The 21765-nt window shown below is 37.0% G+C and overlaps 1 protein-coding gene and 1 long non-coding RNA gene across 3 annotated transcripts in view; both read right to left on the bottom strand.

Annotated features, from left to right (window-relative positions):
- Window positions 1-365: 365 nt before the first annotated feature.
- On the bottom strand, window positions 366-7323 carry LOC128559502 (uncharacterized). Its single transcript, XR_008372409.1, has 2 exons — window positions 3629-7323; window positions 366-3453 (listed from the first exon to the last, which is right to left on the bottom strand). It is a non-coding gene; the product is annotated as an uncharacterized LOC128559502 (long non-coding RNA).
- A 1544-nt stretch (window positions 7324-8867) lies between these two features.
- LOC123546984 (uracil-DNA glycosylase-like) overlaps window positions 8868-21765 on the bottom strand; it is a 55549-nt gene continuing 42651 nt past the window's right edge. For both annotated transcript variants that reach the window (XM_045333695.2, XM_053551305.1), the window contains exons 7-8: window positions 19877-20055; window positions 8868-10342 (exon numbers count right to left, since the gene is read on the bottom strand). In XM_045333695.2, coding sequence (XP_045189630.2) covers window positions 10187-10342; window positions 19877-20055 — 335 coding nt within the window. In that variant the 3' untranslated portion in view covers window positions 8868-10186. The remainder of the gene's footprint in view (window positions 10343-19876; window positions 20056-21765) is intronic.

The raw sequence follows: 21765 nt of genomic DNA on the forward strand, positions 1-21765 counted from the left end.
AGTTATCATCCGGAAACCATTTAACTTTTCTGGGTCACTGTGACCTTGACCTACTGGCCTTAAAATCAATAGGGTTCACCGACAGACCTCAAAATCAATAGGGCTCATCTGCTGGTCATGACCAACCTCCCTATCAACTTTCATGATCCTAGGCTCAAGTGTTCTTGACGAGTTATCATCCGGAAACCAATTGGTCTACATACCGACCGTCATCTGCAAAACAAAATACCCCTCCTTCTTCGAAGGGGGGCATAATAAGGGATGTGGTTAGTCTTACTGCAACCATGTGAGTGGCCCTAATTAGTGACAGATGATTGAAACAGTAGAAATTCTTATGAGATTTGTATAGACAAAACAACAGTAAGTTAACAGTATGCTCTTTTATTGTTTCAATTTATGATTTGTTGGCTACAGTACAGAAAAACCTTTTTCAGAAAACCAAACTTGAAGGTTAAAACAAGAGCTCGTTGAACACGAAATGCCCCCTTTGATGCATTCAGTAATTGCACAAGGAACAGAAATTATATGCTCACTGTAAAAAAAAGTTCTACCATTCTGGTTTAATCTGACCTTGACCTTTAACCTATTAACCTAACAAGAGATTACAGAGTGATCTTGGTGCCATCCACTGAGCCATTTTTGAATGTTCCAAATTTCAAGACTTCTTCAAGGTCAAAATCAAGGTCAAACTTCATTTCGGTACAAAACAATGTGTATGTGGTCCAAATTTGAAAGCTGTGGCTTGAGAAATGTTGAAGTAGGTCACTAGGTCAATCTCAAGATCAAAGTTCATTTCGGTACACAAAACTATGCATGTGGTTCAAATTTGAAGGCTGTAGCTTGAGAAATGTGAAAGTAGGTCACTAGGTCAAAATCAAGGTCAAATTTTATTTCGGAACACAAAACTATGCAAGTGGTCCAAATTTGAAGCCTGTACCTTCAGAAATGTGAAAGTAGGTCACTAGGTCAATCTCAAGATCAAAGTTCATTTCAGTACACAAAACTATGCATGTGGTTCAAATTTGAAGGCTGTAGCTTGAGAAATGTGAAAGTAGGTCACTAGGTCAATAACAAAGTTTTTTTTTGGTACACAAACCTATGCATGTGGTCCAAATTTGAAGGCTGTAGCTACAGAAATGTGAAAGTAGGTCACTAGGTCAAGATCAAGGTCAACTCATGTCAAAGTTCATCTTGCCACTCAAAACTACACATGTGGTCCAAATTTGAATGATGTAAGTTAATGACATGAAGATTCTAAGTTTTCCCCTATACAAGTCTATATGAACCATATGACCCCTGGGGCGGGGCTATATTTGACCCTAGAAGGATAATTTGAACAAACTTGGTAGAGAACCACTAAATGATGCTACGTAACAAAATATCAAAGCCATAGTCTTTGTGGTTTGGACAAGAAGATTTTCAAAGTTTTTTCCCTATATAAGTCTATGTAAACCCCCAGGGCGGAGCCATATTTGAGCTTAGGGGAATAATTTGAACAATCTTAGTAGAGGACCACTTGATGATGTCATATACAAAATATCAAAGCCCTAGGCACTGTGGTTTTGGACAAGAGGTTTTTCAAAGTTTTTTCCTATATAAGTCTATATAAACCATGTGACCCCCAGGGTGGGGCCATATTTGACCCCAGGGAAATAATCTGAACAATCTTGGTAGAGGACCACTAGATTATGCTACATACCAAATATCAAAGCCCTAGGCCCTATGGCTTTGGACAAGAAGATCTGAAACCGTTTAACTGTTACTGGCCAATGTGACCTTGACCTTTGACCTAATGACCTCAAAATTAATAGGGGTCATCTGCTGGTTATGGCCAACCTAACTATCAATTTTCCTGACATTAAGCCCAAGCGTTCTTGAGTTATTGCCTGGAAACCATTTTACTGTTCCTGGTCACTGTGACCTTGACCTTTGACATACTGACCTCAAAATCAATAGGGTTCATCTGCTGGTCATGATCAACCTCCCTATTAACTTTCGTGACCCTAGGCCTAAGCGTTCTTGAGTTATCATCCGGAAACCGTTTTACTGTTCAGGGTCACTGTGACCTTGACCTTTAACATACTGATCTCAAAAACAATAGAGATCATCTGCTGGCCATTACCAACCCCCCTATCAACTTTCATGATCCTAGGCCCAAGTATTCTTTAGTTATCATCCGGAAACCGTTTTACTATTCAGGGTCACTGTGACCTTGACCTTTGACATACAGACCTCAAAATCAATAGGGGTCATCTGCTGGTGATGACCAACCTCCCTATCAACTTTCATGATCCTAGGCCCAAGCTTTCTTGAGTTATTATCCGGAAACGGATTGGTCTACATTCCGACCGACAGACAGACCTACCGACTGACATCTGCAAAACAATATGCCCTCCTTCTTCGAAGGGGGGCATAATAAAAGCAAACTTTTAATAAGGTCATGAATCATCATATACCTGTCAAATTTTGTCATTAGTTTTCACAATCTGTCAACATTATCTTTATATATCTCACAATAGTCCCTGTGGCATCCGCTGTTTATTGCAGAATATACAAGCATTGGTTTTCTTCTTTGTTAAACTGACAAACAAATTGAGCAATGTTAGAATAAAACACCCTGAAAGAAACACACTAAATCAATAGCCAGGGTATTGAATGGCTAGATGATTACTAACAAAGCATAAAACCAGTGACTGACTGACATATTATATGTTTAATACATACCGACAAATTTTCCATCTAAAATAAAGACTATATTTCATTAATGAATATAGGATTCTTTCACTAGTTGTAGGTGCAGATGGGATTATCCAGCTCTAAGGTAACTGTAAAGTATTAATGAGGCTCAGTTAGCGGAGAGTGCGATTACAACCAGTGATAGAATCTTTTCATTCAGCAAGACACTAATAGTAATGTTTAATGGAATTTAACCACTGACTTTCTTACAGCACCAATTTCTTATGGTAGTGTTTTAAGAAAGCGGTAGAGTTTCACATTTTTAAGCAGGAACTATGTCATGATGTTACATTTAAGGTATTGGACCCCTAATAGTAATGTTTAAACAAGAGCACCGCCTTGCGGGTGCTGACGCTCATCTGATTTTTTTTGTATAATAGAAATATTGTCATACCCATAATTTTCTAAGTCTAAAAAGGGCCATCACTCTTGCAAAAAGCAGGATAGAGTTATGTTTCTTGATGTACAGTGTCCACTTATGATGGTGAAAACCTGTTGCAAGTTTTAAAGCAATAGCTTTGATAGTTTATGAGAAAAGTTGACTTAAACATAATATTCAACCAAGAAAATGATTTTTCTAAGTCCAAAAGGGGCAATAATTATTGCAAAAAGCAGGATGGAGTTATGTTGCTTGCTGTACAGGGTCAGCTTATGATGGTGAACAAGAGCTGCAAGTTTTAAAGCAATAGCTTTGATAGTTTAAGAGAAAAAGTTGATCTAAACATAAAACTTAACCAAGAAATCTGATATTTTCTAAGTCCAAAAGGGGCCATAAATCTTGCAAAAAGCAGGATGGAGTTATGTTTCTTGCTGTACAGGGTCAGCTTATGATGGTGAACAAGTGTTGCAAGTTTTAAAGGAATAGCTTTGATAGTTTAGGATAAAAGCTGACCTAAACATAAAACTTAACCAAGAAAATGATTTTTCTAAGTCCAAAAGGGGCAGTAATTCTTGCAAAAAGCAAGATGGAGTTATGTTTCTTGATGTACAGGGTCTGCTTATGATGGTGAACAAGTATTCCAAGTTTCAAAGCAATAGGTTTGATAGTTTAGGAGAAAAGTTGACCTAAACATAAAACTTAACCAAGAAATCTGATATTTTCAAAGTACAAAAGGGGCCATAAATCTTGCAAAAAGCAAGATGGAGTTATGTTTCTTACTATACAGGGTCAGCTTATGATGGTGAACAAGTATTCCAAGTTTCAAAGCAATAGCTTTGATAGTTTAGGAGAAAAGCTGACCTAAACATAAAACTTAACCAGGCAATGCCGACGTCGACGCTGATGCCGCCGCCGACAACCGCTCAAGTGATGACAATAACTCATCATTTTTTTTCAAAAAATCAGATGAGCTAAAAATGGCATTTGCTTGGTATATTCTTAAAGTTGACCATGTTTCGCACTGTTGTTTACCGTGCCGTTTTTTGTAAATTTTGTATAATTTATGGTATTTCCTCAAGCTCAAGTAGAGAAAAATTTCAATGTGTTGGCCACTATCTAAAACGTTTGCAGAGAATTCATTACAGCATTAAATTTGATAAAAGAAACCTCAAACTATTGTTAAACAATTATAAAACACAAAATAAAACTGTAAATATCATTTTTTCTAGGGTGCCTCAAGTAAACAGAATTCTAATTCAAACATTAAACAAGAGCTGTCTCCATAGGACGACATATGCCCCCGATGGCACTTTGAATGAGTAGTTATGGCCGATGTTAGAGTTTAGGACCTTTGACCTACGGAGCTGGGTCTTGCGCGCGACACGTCGTCTTACTGTGTCACACATTCATGCGTAGTTATTTTAAAATCCATGCATGAATGACAAAGATATGGACCGGACACGCCCATCAATGCACTATCATGAAAAATGACCTTTAACGTCTAAGTGTGACCTTGACCTTTGAGCTACGGACCTGGGTCTTGCGCGCGACACGTCGTCTTACTGTGGTACACATTCAAGCCAAGTTATTTGAAAATCTATCCATCGATGACAAAGATATGGACCGGACACGCCCATCAATGCACTATCCTTTAATGTCTAAGTGTGACCTTGACCTTTGAGCTACGTACCTGGGTCTTGCGCACGACACGTCGTCTTACTGTGGTACACATTCATGCCAAGTTATTTGAAAATCCATCCATCGATGACAAAGATATGGACCGGACACGCCCATCAATGCACTATCATGAAAAATGACCTTTAACGTCTAAGTGTGACCTTGACCTTTAAGCTACGGACCTGGGTCTTGCACGCGACACGTCATCTTACTGTGGTACACATTCATGCCAAGTTAGTTGAAAATCTATCCATCAATGACAAAGATATGGACCGGACACGCCCATCAATGCACTATCCTTTAATGTCTAAGTGTGACCTTGACCTTTGAGCTACGGACCTGGGTCTTGTGCGCGACACGTCGTCTTACTGTGGTACACATTCATGCCAAGTTATTTGAAAATCCATCCATCGATGACAAAGATATGGACCGGACACGCCCATCAATGCACTATCATGAAAAATGACCTTTAACGTCTAAGTGTGACCTTGACCTTTGAGCTACGGACCTGGGTCTTGCGCGCGACATGTCGTCTTACTGTGGTACACATTCATGCCAAGTTATTTGAAAATCTATCCATCAATGACAAAGATATGGACCGGACACGCCCATCAATGCAATATCCTTTAATGTCTAAGAATGACCTTGACCTTTGAGCTACGGACCTGGGTCTTGGGCGCGACACGTCGTCTTACTATGGTACACATTCATGCCAAGTTATTTGAAAATCCATCCATCGATGACAAAGATATGGACCGGACACGCCCATCAATGCACTATCCTTAAATGTCTAAGTGTGACCTTGACCTTTGAGCTACGGACCTGGGTCTTGCGCGCGACACGTCGTCTTACTGTGGTACTCATTCATGCCAAGTTATTTGAAAATCCATCCATCGATGACAAAGATATGGACCGGACACGCCCATCAATGCACTATCCTTAAATGTCTAAGTGTGACCTTGACCTTTGAGCTACGGACCTGGGTCTTGCGTGCAACGCGTCGTCTTACTGTGGTACACATTCATGCCAAGTTATTTGAAAATCCATCCATCGATGACAAAGATATGGACCGGACACGAAAATTGCAGACAGACTGACAGACCGACAGACGGTTCAAAAACTATATGCCTCCCTTCAGGGGCATAAAAATTAAGGTGGAATCCTGTGGGTCTGTTTTGAATTTTGCTCAATTCATTCAAAAATAACCTTGGAGCAGAAGTAAAACCTACCAGCATTTCTTCCACAATATGTAATCTAAAGAATGAAGGCAAAATAGAGAACTTTTACCGCATGTAACTCAGTATTTTTAAAGATGTCTAACTCTACCCCTCCTGATTCAGAGGTAAATTCACTTTTAACTGCAAAAAATCGCCTATAAAATGAGAATTTTCCACTTTTGTACAATACGTCCATAATAAGTCTTGAAAGAAGTAAAATCTTACTAGAAAAAAAGGAAAATATGGAGAAAACAAGAGCTGTCTCCACAGGATGACACATGCCCCCGATGGCACTTTGAATGAATAGTTATGGCCGATGTTAGAGTTTAGGACCTTTGACCTACGGAGCTGGGTCTTGCGCGCGACACGTCGTCTTACTGTGTCACACATTCATGCGTAGTTATTTTAAAATCCATGCATGAATGACAATGATATGGACCAGACACGCCCATCAATGCACTATCATGAAAAATGACCTTTAATGTCTAAGTGTGACCTTGACCTTTGAGCTATGGACCTGGGTCTGGCGTGCGACACGTCGTCTTACTGTGGTACACATTCATGCCAAGTTATTTGAAAATCCATCCATCGATGACATAGATCTGGACCGGACACGCCCATCAATGCACTACCCTTTAACGTCTAAGTATGACCTTGACCTTTGAGCTACGGACCTGGGTCTTGCGCGCGACAGGTTGTCTTACTGTGGTACACATTCATGCCAAGTTATTTGAAAATCCATCCATCGATGACAAAGATACGGACTGGACACGCCCATCAATGCACTATCCTTAAATGTCTAAGTGTGACCTTGACCTTTGAGCTACGGACCTGGGTCTTGCGCGACACGTCGTCTTACTGTGGTACACATTCATGCCAAGTTATTTGAAAATCCATCCATCGATGACAAAGATATGGACCGGACACGAAAATTTGGGGACAGACCGACAGACGGTTCAAAAACTATATGCCTCCCTTCGGGGGCATAAAAATGTTGGTCCCAGTGGGGCTTGAACCTACGCCCCCCTGAAAATTGCAGTCAAAGTAGGTTTATAGTAGGAATTGAATACTCTTCAAAAAGGAGGTACTCTATTACGGGTCCAATACCTTAAGACAAAAAGAACATAATAGTTCTAGTTTTGTTTAAACGTCTGCAATGAAACATTGTGGGTTTTGTGCAAAACAAGTATAGTGGACCCAACTTGACCCCGATGGTTGACCTTTGAATTATAATACATAATGAGACACAACCTATTATTGAAAAGGAGTGTATGTAAAACACGAGCTGCACGAGAAAGAGGAAATATAAATTTGTGTAAGTATGAATAAGTGTATTGGAAGGTTTTAACTGATCAAATGTAAGTATGAATACTTTGATACTGCATTGTATACAAACTAATTGCATATAAATATACATGGCTACCCTAATCACTTTTGATTTCTATAATGAAATAATCGATATGAATAATCAGCCTAAGGTCAACCATCGCGGTCAAGTTGCGGCTACTATATTTGAATAGGAAAATATAAAAGAAACTTGTTACTTTATTATGTGGGAATTTATGAATTTTAAAACAATTAAAAGGCAATAACTTTGCAGTTACTGATGAGATCCTCATGAAAGATGTGCCAGCACCAACATCCTATACTGATCAATATTTGTATAAAGTTTCATAAAGATCAATCAATAGGTTGCTTAGTTGAAAATACAAATCCAGGGGAAAAATTCTCCTTGGGATAATACTATAATTAAGCAAAGGTCATGTGCTGATTAATAATTGTGCGAGGTTTGGTGATTCTTTCTAAAATATTTTTTTTATTTTAAACAGATTTCAGACAGATATACACATGGGTGGACAGACGAACAATGCCAAATCTATATTCCTCTATCTTTGACAGGGGATAGCAAAATATACAACCCTTTTCTGCTTAGTTCCATGAATGATTACAAACACACTTTAAAGTTTATGTTGACTTGAATAAATTTACCCCCACCCCAAGAGTCTTTATGACAAAGACTAAAAGAAAACAACATATTCATTTAATTAACTTTTATTTAATTTACAAAAATGTGTATCACTAAAAAAGTTTCAATAAAACTATTGGATTATATAAGCAGAACTTTTTTCAGACACTCTACTTCTAGCAAACAATAAAAGCAGCACATTTTTATGTACAAGGATCAATGCAATTACAACAATGATGTATCAGTTAAAACTTTCAAGAGATCCATAAAAGGAAAAAAAAATGAAGAACAAGAGGGTCATGATGACCCTGAATCGCTCACCTGAGTAATATGAGCCACATGTTTCAAATGGCAAACTGACGCTAAAATATTAGAAAGAAGGTCAGAAGTTCATAATCATAATCACTGAAAGCCAGTTTTAGATTGGTGTGCAAAACTGTACAGCCATGTCATCCAAATTTCAAGGCTGTATCTTAAAAAACAAGGAAGTAGGTCAGTAGGTCAAGGTCACAGTCAAGTGACTCGTAATCGCTTGGGGTCATCAGGTAATTATAATTAAACAGTCTAGGAAATATGATCTGATAATTTTTGAAGTATTTATTCTTATATAACTCATATAACATGTGACACACCAGGGAGGGGTCTCTTTTCACCACAGGGACAATCTTGTTTCGAGATCCACTAGGCAATGCTACATACCAAATATCAAAGGCCTAGGCCTTGAACTTTCATATATATATATATATAGGGAAAGTGAACATGCCATCTTGCGGCCATGTTTTTAAATGAATCAGAATAATATATATATATATATATATATATATATATATATATAGGGAAAGTGAACATGCCATCTTGCGGCCATGTTTTTAAATGAATCAGAATAATATATATATATATATATATATATATATATATATATATATATATAGGGAAAGTGAACATGCCATCTTGCGGCCATGTTTTTAAATGAATCAGAATAATTTTACCAATCTTAGTAGACGGTCACCCAAACAACACCTGCATAAAATTATTTTAAAATAGGGCCAATAGTTTCACACAAGAAGTTTCCACTATATACATGATTGTAGAGAAAAGTAATCACGCCCCTGGTGGCCGTTTTTTGAAGAATCAGAATAATTTGAACAATCTTGGTAGTAGGTTTTTGCATGAAATTATTTCAAAACTGGCCAGGCAGTTTAGGAGGAGATGTCATTTGAAGGTTTTTCAGCTCTGGCGGCGCCTATGTAAAACCAAGCGGAACTGTTTTAAAAACTTTGGTAGAGGACCATCCAAGGAACATCCTGGGCAAATTTCATCAAAATCCATTCAGTGGTTTTGGAGATGTTGTTTAAAAGAAATTGTTGAGGACAGACAGTCGCACAATGGATACAGTGTGATCACAATAGTTCACCATGAGCACTTTGTGCTCAGGTGAGCTAAAAACGCATAACTTTGAAAGGAAAGCTAAATGTTTTGAAAAAAGTTCTTCCGATTATAAGTAAGAATTCCTCAGAATGTCACATTCTTTCCAGTATTTTACAAATCAATTAGCATCAATTGCAACCACCATCAGTGCTTTGAGTTTTAATTATATCACAGACTTATGTTAGATCATACAACATCTGTCTTCAGTCATCTTATAATAGCAAACAGCAGAAAATTGTTTTGCACTATTCCAGTTTGAAATATTGTAACTAGACATTGAAACAATTTCTGTACAAATCAGTTAGCAACTAGCACTGTTAACACCTTACAAAAAAGCTCACTTAATGTAATACTAAAACAGTTAAAACCAAAGTGTAGTACTAATAAGCAGGTAAATGTCTTGCTGATACAAATGGTTTAGTATTATTTTTCAGGAATAAAACTCAAAAAATTATAGTCCCTTCTTTACAAACACTTTCACACTGATCACATGTCACCAACTGAATGCAGGAACAACTCCACATGAATGTCAAACCATCTCTCACAGTAAATTTTCTGCCAATGTGTTAATACATCTCTAAGCTTTCAGAACTGCTAGAGATCTTTGTGTCAAGTCACTGGCATCGACACGCCCAAGTGTTGTCATTGTTTATTAGGATTTGATAAGATTCCAGTATCTAACCAAACCAGCCTCCTTGGTTTATACAACAATTACAATTTGTCAATCAAGAGAGTAACAACCTTTTGTACAACTGTAGAACTACATAATAGTCTGTTCATTTTTCACTCAGGGTTAACAGGTAGATAAGCCCAGTCTATAGGTGTATTACCATCATCTCTAAGAAGACTGTTGCATTTTGAGAAATGTTTACACCCCATATATCCTCTGTGTGCTGAGAGAGGTGAGGGATGTACCCCCTTCAGGATATGGTGTTTACTCTGCAATTAAATAAACAAGAAGTAAAACAACAATGTCATCCATGAATACAGCTGATCTTAAAAAGTTACTGACTACTTTGATTTTCTATCAAAAGGTGGGATGTTCACTCACAATTACTGCTGTGTGCAGTGTAGAGATGACGTTATGTTCAAGGCCATTCACTGCTGTGTGCAGTGCAGAGATGATGTTATGTTCAAGGCCATTCACTGCCTGGTGCAGTGCAGAGATGACGTTATGTTCAAGGCCATTCACTGCTGTGTGCAGTGCAGAGATGACGTTATGTTCAAGGCCATTCACTGCTGTGTGCAGTGCAGAGATGACGTTATGTTCAAGGCCATTCACTGCTGTGTGCAGTGCAGAGATGACGTTATGTTCAAGGCCATTCACTGCTGTGTGCAGTGCTGAGATGACGTTATGTTCAAGGCCATTCACTGCTGTGTGCAGCGTAGGGATGAGGTTATGTTCAAGGCCATTTGCAGCGTAGTGATGAGGTTATGTTCAAGGTCATTTACTGCTGTGTGCAGTGCTGAGATGAGGTTATGTTCAAGGCCGTTCACTGCTGTGTGCAGCATAGAGATGATTTTGATTTGATTTGATTTGGGTTTTATGGCGCACCAACACAGTATAGTTATATGGCGCCAAACAGGACTACAAATTTTGGTTTCACATCGTAGAGATGAGGTTATGTTCGAGGCCATTTGCAGCGTAGTGATGAGGTTATGTTCAAGGTCATTTACTGCTGTGTGCAGTGCTGAGATGACGTTATGTTCAAGGCCATTCACTGCTGTGTGCAGCGTAGAGATGAGGTTATGTTCAAGGCCATTCACTGCTGTGCGCAGTGTAGAGATGAGGTTATGTTCAAGGCCATTCACTGCTGCGCGCAGCGAAGAGATGAGGTTATGTTCAAGGCCATTCACTGCTGGGTGCAGCGTAGAGATGAGGTTATGTTCAAGGCCATTGACTGCTGTGTGCAGCGTAGAGATGAGGTTATGTTCAAGGCCATTGACTGCTGTGTGCAGCATAGAGATGAGGTTATGTTCAAGGCCATTTACTGCTGTGTGCAGCGTAGTGATGAGGTTATGTTCAAGGCCATTTACTGCTGTGTGCAGCGTAGTGATGAGGTTATGTTCAAGGCCATTTACTGCTGTGTGCAGCGTAGTGATGAGGTTATGTTCAAGGCCATTTACTGCTGTGTGCAGCGTAGAGATGAGGTTATGTTCAAGGCCATTTACTGCTGTGTGCAGCGTAGTGATGAGGTTATGTTCAAGGCCATTTACTGCTGTGTGCAGCGTAGAGATGAGGTTATGTTCAAGGCCATTTACTGCTGTGTGCAGCGTAGAGATGAGGTTATGTTCAAGGCCATTTACTGCTGTGTGCAGCGTAGAGATGAGGTTATGTTCAAGGCCATTTACTGCTGTGTGCAGCGTAGAGATGAGGTTATGTTCAAGGCCATTTACTGCTGTGTGCAGCGTAGAGATGAGGTTATGTTCAAGGCCATTTACTGCTGTGTGCAGCGTAGAGATGAGGTTCTGTTCAAGGCCATTTGCTATCTAGCAGAATCATGCAGTTAAGTTCTAAGCCAAAAGAAGAAAAGTAGGATTTATCTTGGAAAAAATAGATTTGGGTAACTCATTGTATGACCTTGACCTTGAACAGAAATAACTAAAAAGGTGCATTTCTAGGATTTAAAAAACAAGAGCTGTCCGTAAGACAGCCAATGCTTTACTATTCGAATCATTATCCCAGAAGCAGGAAAATATTATCCTAAATGTTAAAGTATCTATATAGAGTTTCAATCCAGTATCTGCATTAGTTTTGGAGATAGTAACTTGCATGCAAAACTTAACCAGAAGTTTTAAGTTCAAATGGGGACATAATCTGACTAAAGTGCATGTCAGAGTTATGTGACTTGATGCAATCAACTAGTTTTATAACCCCGAAGGCACATTTGAAGCTTCAATAACAAATGCTGCAGATAGTAACTTGCACGCAAAACTTTAACCAGTATTTTCTAAGTCCAAAATGGGGCATAATTTGCCCAAAATACATGTCAGAGTTATGAGACTTGACCCAGTGAGGTTGGTAATTGATCTAGAAAAAGGAAAATAAGTTTCAAATTTCTATATGCCTTTAAGTAATAGCTGAATGTACTTGCATGCAAAACATTAACCAGGAGTTCAAAAGGGGGCATAATTTGGCCAAAATGCAGGTCAGAGTTATGGACTTGATGCTATCAACTAGTTTTATAACCCCGAAGACACGTGAAGTTTCAATTCAATATCTGCATTAGTTTTGGAGATAGTAACTTGCATGTAAAACTTTAACCAGGATTTTCTAAGTTCAAAAGGGGGCATAATTTGCTCAAAATACAATGCCAGGGTGAGTAGAATAGCTAGACTATTCTTCGAATAGTCAAGCTAAAAATGCAGCAGAGATAAAATACACTTAACAAAATTCCTAATTGGTCAGTTTATATTGTATTACTACATGTATTTACAAGAAATTTCACATACTGACATTTGAATAGGTACTGCAGCTAATTATTGATTTATTTTTGGCCGACTCACGGCCAGCTAACCGCATTAGGCGTTTTGACCAATATTGCATATTTTGCAAGTGCAGGGCATGCACACCAATATGCACTTGTTAGTGAACATTTTTGGCATTACTGACGAAAGTCCTACTAGAACTAGAACTGTCACAGGAGTGACTCATACCCCCACCATACGGTCTTGTCACAGAAGAATGGCAACCGTAAGAAATCTTTAAAGTACTTAGTCTTTGGAGTACTTCATTCTGGGCTTCCACATATAAGTAATACTAGTATAATACTAGTATAGTAATACTAGTAAATATATTAAATCTCTAATATTAGAGATACACTAAAAGTGAATACAAAAAAGTGTCTTACCGACCCATGTTACCACAGAAAAATGTATTTACTTTTTACATAGGACTTATAATAAAAAAAGTTATAAAAATACCTAAAATATTGAAAATCTAAAAATAGGATTTCTAAAAATAGACTAATTCCTGGAATTTAAGGGAAAGAAACTCAGTACAAAAGTTAAAAAAAGGTTACTTCCCTTTGGCTCTAAGCCAATCAGAATGAGATATAGTGAAAATACATCAAAATCAACCTTAAATTCTAGGTAAAAGGGGACACAATTCAAGAAAAATTAGTGTCAGAGTTATGCACCTTGTGTCACATGATGTGGGTGATGAGGTGGAACATCTATTTTAAGTCTGAATCAAATCCATTCAGTAGTAACTGAGATATAGTGAAAATACATCAAAATTAACCTTAAATTCTAAGTAAAAAGGGGCATAATTCATGAAAAATTGGTGTCAGAGTTATGCACCTTGTGTCACATGATGTGGGTGATGAGGTGGAACATCTATTTTAAGTTTGCATCAAATTCATTTTGTAATAACTGAGATATAGTGAAAATACATCAAAATCAACCTTAAATTTAAAGTAAAAGGGGACATAATTCATAAAAAATTATGTCAGAGTTAAGCACCTTATGTCACATGATCTGGGTGATGAGGTGGAACAACTATTTTAAGTTTGAATCAAATCCATTTAGTACCGTAGATACCCATGTATAATGCGCACCCGTGTATAATGCGCACCCCCGATCTTAGTCCAAAATCCTGGGGAAAAAAAAAAAAAAAAAAAAAAAAAAAAAATTTGGTCAATTTTTGAGGTGGATGGAAAACGAAAGTAGAGTTTACATCGACACCGGTAATAAATTTTATCTCCGCGGCGGAGAGCAGCATCTGTCTCACGGTACTATCGATTTTTGTTTTCTCGAAAATAAAACCAGTAAATTATTGTTATATTTGTTGTTTTACCTTTTTTAATTCACTATTTTGAATAAATAAATAGCAGCTGATTCAATATTTCGGAATGGTATCTTTCAAAATGACATGAGCTTCTCAATTCAAACTGATAACAAAAGGTGTGATAGTCTTTTTGTCACGATCATAAAGCCAGTAATTACCGGCAATTAACGTGTCACCTCGTGTCAATTATGTTGTTCACAGTTTGATCTCGGTTAAAGATAATTCTCGATCTTTAATTAGTATCATAATTTTTGTGATTTATAAACATTTCTTTCGTCAAAATACTTTAAATTTATATGAAATTAATTTTGTTTCAAAGAAAAATAAACAATTCGATCTTTTACGGAACGTAACGGCAATCTTAGATTTTAGCGGAGACAGTAAGCGCGGGGAGTAGTTTCCCTTTACCAAAATGGCGAACATCGGTAACAAACTTGTTTTGAAGTAGGAAAATTGTCTATACCTGTATATTATGCGCACCCACGATTCGGGGGTGGTCCCGGGGGTCAAAAAACTGTGCATTATACATGGGTATCTACGGTAATAACTGAGATATAGTGAACATACAACAAAATTAACCTTAAATTCTAAGTAAAAGGGGACATAATTCATGAAAACTTGGTGTCAGAGTTATGTACCTTGTGTCACATGATGTGGGCAGATGATGTGGGTGATGAAGTGGAATATCTATTTTAAGTTTGAATCAAATCCATTCAGTAGTAACTGAGATATAGTGAAAATACATCAAAATCAACCTTAAATTCTAAGTAAAAAGGGGCATAATTCATAAAATATTGGTGTCAGAGTTATGCACCTTGTGTCACATGATGTGGGTGATGAGGTGGAACATCTATTTTAAGTTTGAATCAAATCCATTTAGTAATAACTGAGATATAGTGAAAATACAACAAAATTAACCTTAAATTCTAAGTAAAAGGGGACATAATTCATGAAAACTTGGTGTCAAGGGTTATGCACCTTGTGTCAAATGATGTGGGTGATAAGGTGTAACATGTATTTTAAGTTTGAATCAAATCCATTTGGTAATAACAGAGATAATAGATTTCGGGACGGGACGCGACGTGACAAAACTGACTCCTATATACCCCCCTCAAACATGTTTGGTGGGGGTATAAAAACACATATCATTGTGAAATTGACACAAGAGCAACGCACCCGGGCTGTTGGAATTTTACAACAAAAACTCAAAATCGGTCACTTTAAAGAATTGTCCTTGGGTTTAATTTTGCCAAAAGAATGCGGATGGTAGATAACCAATGATTGAAGGTTCTTGTAAACGGAAATAAGGTTAAAAATGGAAATAACTATCAAAGTAACAGCTACAAACAAATTATATCAAAATTATTTTAAAGTTGCAAAAAGTAATTACACACGTGTCGTAAATGTGTCCGGGCTAGCAACATTCAGACAGCTCGATCGCGTTGCTTTTGTGTCAATTTCACCATAATATGTGTTTTTCTAGTATGACTTTCGTCAGTGATGCCAAAAGTGTAAACGAACACGTGCATGTTAGTACACATGCCCTGCATGTGCAAAATATGTAATGTTGGTCAAAATGCCTAATGCGGTTACTTTGGCTGTGAGTCGTCAAAAATAAATCAATAATTAGCTGCAGTACCTATTCAAATATCGGTATGTGAAATTTCGTATGAATACATGCATTATTAACAAAACAGTAATACAATATAAACTGACCAATTAGGAATTTTGTTGAGTGTACTACATAAGTGACCTTTGATCTTTATGTACAACTTTACCTAAATGACTGAAAGTTACCATTCTGTACATGGCCTCATTACAGCAAATATTTGCACTTAGGTTACTTGAATCTCCTTAAAGGGCTTAAAAGATAACCAGTTGACATGAAATACTGCCTTTCTGACCTTTTATATCGCCATACACGAACCAGCATGATAGTAAGTTTTGTTCTGCACCTCATCTAAGATCTTATCATCACAAACATTTGAGCCAAGATATCTGAAAATCCTTCAAGTTGGTAAGAAGATACTGAGCAGACAAGAAAAACTGCCTCTTTTTACCTTTGATCTTTCCATAGACCTTGACCTTCAATCAACCTGACTTAAGGTAATGGATCTGTAATGACATTTAGCAACTTACATACGATTACATTACATATTCTTCTAATCTCTGGCTGCTAGTGTAGTTCATACCAGGCGGAGAATGTTGGAATCACATAAGGAGAATACGTTATCGCATGGCAACTGCTGACAGCCATTATGGCTCCATTACTTTAAAGCTGCACTATGCATTACGTTAAAGCTGCACTATGCATTACGTTAAAGCTGCACTATGCATTACGTTAAAGCTGCACTATGCATTACCTTAAAGCTGCACTATGCATTACGTTAAAGCTGCACTATGCATTACGTTAAAGCTGCACTATGCATTACCTTAAAGCTGCACTATGCATTACCTTAAAGCTGCACTACGCATTACCTTAAAGCTGCACTACGCATTAAATTAAAGCTGCACTATGCATTACGTTAAAGCTGCACTATGCATTACTTTAAAGCTGAAGCTGCACTATGCATTACGTTAAAGCTGCACTATGCATTACCTTAAAGCTGCACTATGCATTACTTTAAAGCTGCACTATGCAATACCTTAAAGCTGCACTATGCATTACTTTAAAGCTGCACTATGCATTACCTTAAAGCTGCACTATGCATTACTTTAAAGCTGCACTATGCGTGGTGTTTGGTTATGGCAAACATCAATCATAAGTAATTTGAAAATCCTTCCATGGGGTAAAAAGACAAGAATGGAAACAATTTAATTTACAGGCAGATGGACTGTTACCAAACTTCCTCAATTACTTAACTGAAATCTAGGAGCACAGTTACTTTAACCTATCACTGTTAAACAATGTAATCACACCTTGCTGAAATCTACAAGCTTTGTCACTTTAAATACCATTGTAACCCAACTGAAATATCAGAGCACTGTTACCTAACTGAAATATCAGCGCACTGTAACCTAACTGAAATATCAGGGCACTGTAACCTAACTGAAATATCAGAGCACTGTAACCTAACTGAATATCAGAGCACTGTAATCTAACTGAAATATCAGAGCACTGTAACCTTACTGAAATATCAGAGCACTGTAATCTTACTGAAATATCAGAGCACTGTAACCTAACAAATATCAGAGCACTGTAATCTAACTGAAATATCGGAGCCCTGTAACCTAACTGAAATATCGGAGCACTGTATTGATTCAGAGAAGATTTTCAAAGTTTCTTACATATAAGTCTATAGTAAGTACATGTCACACACAGGGGCGTGGCCATTTTTGACCTTAGGACAAAAATTTGGATAAATATGGTAAAGTATATCACATGCCAAATATAAAGCTCTAGAGAAAAATATTTTTAAAAGTCTGATAGCTGAAAACCTATTTTTAACCGTTCTAACAACTTTTTAGGAGGGGGTACCCAGATATCATTTGTGTAAAGTTTCATCAAATCTATTCAGTGGTTTTGGAGATGTTGCTTAAAGATTGTTGATGAAAAGTGACCACGTCCTTTGGCGGCCATGTTTTTTGACGAATCTAAAAAATTTGGACAATGTTTGTAGAAGGTCAAACAAGGACAATTTGTGTGAAATTACTTTAAAATCCGGCTAACAGTTTTATATAAGAAGATTTTCTAAGTTTCTACTATATACACATAGGGAAAAGTGACCACGCTCTCTGGAGGCCATGTTTTTTAAACGAATAAAAAAAATTTGAACAATCTTGATAGAGGGTCACACAAGGACCATTTGTGTAAAATTATTTTAAAATCTAGCCAGCAGTTTCACACAAGAAGATTTTTTTAATTTCAACTATATACATATAGGTAAAAGTGACCATGCCCCCTGGCAGCAATGTTCTTTGACAAATCAGTATAGTTTGAACAATCTTGGTAGAGGGTGACATAAGGACCAACTGTGTGCAATTTTTTCAAAATCGAACAACCGGTTTAGGAGTAGAGGTCGTTTGAAGATTTTTTTCTGTTTTTAGCTCTGGCAGCCCCTATGTGCAACCAACCATCAAAGAAACATTTCATGCCAAGTTTCTTTAAAGTCCATTCAGTGGTTTTGGAGGAGATGTCTTTTAAACACAATTCTTGACGATAGACAGACAGACGCACGATGGACACCGCGTGATCACAATATCTAGGAGTGCATCTACATCTAAATGATCAACCAACACATACTGATCAACCAACACCTTATACATCAACACTTACGTGACCAATACTTAACTGATCAATATTTAATTAATCAACACCTAGGTTATAAACACTTAACTGATCAACACCCAAGTGATCAACACTGAACAGATTGAGACATAGCTGATCAATACTTAATTAATCAATATTTTATTCACCAACACTTAACAGATCAATATCTGAATGATCAACACTTAACTGAACAGCATCTAACTGACCAACACTTAACTGATCAATATCTAACTAAACAACACTTAACAGATCAATATCTAACTGACCAACACTTAACAGATCAATTTCTAACTGATCAACACTTAACAGATCAATATCTAACTGATAAACACTTAACAGATCAATATCTTACTAACCAACACTTAACAGATCAATATCTAACTGATCAACACTTAACTGATCAATATCTAACTAACCAACACTTAACAGATCAATATCTAACTGATCAATATCTAACTAACCAACACTTAACTGATCAATATCTAACTAACCAACACTTAACAGATCAATATCTAACTAACCAACATATAACAGATCAATATCTAACTGATCAACACTTAACAGATCAATATCTAACTGATCAACACTTAACTATCTATATCTAACCCAACACTTAACAGATCAATATCTAACTGATCAACACTTAACAGATCAATATCTAACTGATCAACACAAAACAGATCAATATCTAACTGACCAACACTTAACAGATCAATATCTAACTGATCAACACTTAACAGATCAATATCTAACTGATCAACACTTCTAACTGACCAACACTTAACAGATCAATATCTAACTGATCAATATCTAACTGACCAACAATTAACTGATCTATATCTAACAGACCAGCACTTAACTGATCAACACAAAACAGATAAATATCTAACTGACCAACTTCTGACCAACACTTAACAGATCAATATCTGACTGATCAACAATTAACTGATCAACATCTAACTGACCAACACTTCACTGATCTATATCTAACTGACCAGCACTTAACTGATCAACACAAAACAGATCAATATTTGACTGATCAACACTTAACTGATCAATATCTAACTGACCAACACTGAACTGATCTATATCTAACTGACCAACACGTAACTGGATCTATATCTAACTGACCAGCTTCTAACTAACCAACACTTAACAGATCTATATCTAACTGATCAACATCTAACTGACAAACACTTAACTGACCTTTATCAAACTGACATACACTTAACTGATCAACACTAAACAAATCAATATCTAACTGACCAAGACTTAACAGATCAATGTCTAACTGATCAACACTAAACTGATCTATATCTAACTGACCAACACTTAACAGATCAACACTAACTGACCAACCAACACCTAACTGATAAACATCTAACTTAAATATTGCTATAAAATGAAAACAAACCTTGTCAATATGCATTCCTTTTTTCTGTGCATATGATCCCCAAAGCATAAACACAATTCCTGACCTATTTTTGTTCAGGTATGAAATGGTGGCATCTGTAAGCCTCTCCCATCCCTGATCCTTGTGGGAGTTAGCTTGATGTGCTCTAACAGTTAAAACAGCATTCAACATCAATACACCTGTAAAGTGGATTACACAAAAACAACATTACAAGAATATGTACATTTGTTACAGATTTATCGCTCACCTGACTTAGCTCTTAAACTGAGACTTCTAGAGATTTAACAAGCTTTTTCAGGGTTGCCACTTACTTGAGAAAATGAAATACCCTGACTTTTCCTTGACTAAACCATACTTTTCACTGATCAATACCACCATATGTTTTCGGCATCTTCCTCCCCTACAGATGTCCATTCCATCCTTTTATACAAAGGAAAAGTATAGGATTAGTCTGCTCTCGAGGCAAGTGTTGCAAAGCCATTCAGTCTTCAAAATTCCAAAAGTAACACAAAAACAAAATTGATCCAAACACATTTAAATTACGTTTATACATAATTACACCAAAATGTGTCTGGAAATACTTATAAATACTGCTTGAAGACTGCCATAGTCACTGAACATTTTACACATTGACCAAGAATTTCATTTTTCACTGACTTTTCCCCAACCTTTCTAAAATTTCATTTTTCACCGACCATTATCAAGATTTCCCTGACAATTCACTGACCTTGAAAAAAAATCAAAGGCCTGAAGGGCCTGAGAGTCGGCTAATGATTGATGTACTGGTAGTATAGTCTACCAGTTTCAGTTTGGTTTTAGTTTTTTTTCCCCAACTAAACAGAGATTTTGTTACAATAGATGAAATGGACATTCAATCGATGCCTAGTAAAACTTTGATTGACATTATACAAGTATTTAAACCCAATATATTTCTCTAAAATTGAAGAGTGGTTCGCAAAAATAAAAATGTTGAAAGTACAAACTACAATTTGACAGGTGACACTAAGATACTGCCCATGACTATAAATATTTTTCCAGTAAACATTTGATTTCCGGCATTACCAAAACAGGCAATTATCGGCTGGTATATATTCGCACATGATAGAATTTGAATATGAAAATTTATATATTGAAATTTTATAGCGCGGATTGCCACATACAATTTGTAACGGATGGACGAAAGAACTGTTCAGATATTTTACAGATAAGGGGCCTGACAATAACCGTGTCACACGCTAGGTATTGTTCAATCATATTATAAGGGATGTGAATTTAAAGTATACTTACTTTTGCGTTTAAAGATATGTAAATGTTGCTGAGTGTCAACATATAGTGTCATGAATGTTTACACTGACAGGAAAATTGCGCATTCAAAACTAAGAGAAGTTACTCGGACTAGCTACCAATTTCGGAAAAGATAACCAATATTCTTTTTTAGTTAAAACCATCATTTATTCTATTTCAGACCTGTTAACCCCTTCAAAACCATGCCAGTAGTCCCCAAGTCTATGTACTTTCAATTATCCGTTTTGATTCATGTAGACAGACAGGCCCAGACTGGGCTGAAAAAATGTTTGAGCCATTTTTACGTGGTCGGTAGCAGGGTGGGTGTGGGGAGGGGTGTTCCTTCCCGCTTGAACTGCAGTCAGATTTTGAAATAGGCATTGTGGCAGGTGGTAAAAGGGCAAATGTATCAAACTGTAAAGTGGCAATATGGGGGGAGGGTGTGGGAGGATACCCTCTCCTGCAAGTAGGGTTTGGTGTATCACTGCAAGGAAATTTTGAAAATGTAGACCCTTGATACAGCCTTTGGTGCGATTTCTAACTGAAAATTTTATGTTTCAATTTTTAAATATTACCTAGATTCTTTTTAGTATTACAATATTCAA

The sequence above is a fragment of the Mercenaria mercenaria genome, chromosome 9 (genome assembly GCF_021730395.1).
Source record: "Mercenaria mercenaria strain notata chromosome 9, MADL_Memer_1, whole genome shotgun sequence".
Classification (NCBI taxonomy): domain Eukaryota; kingdom Metazoa; phylum Mollusca; class Bivalvia; order Venerida; family Veneridae; genus Mercenaria; species Mercenaria mercenaria.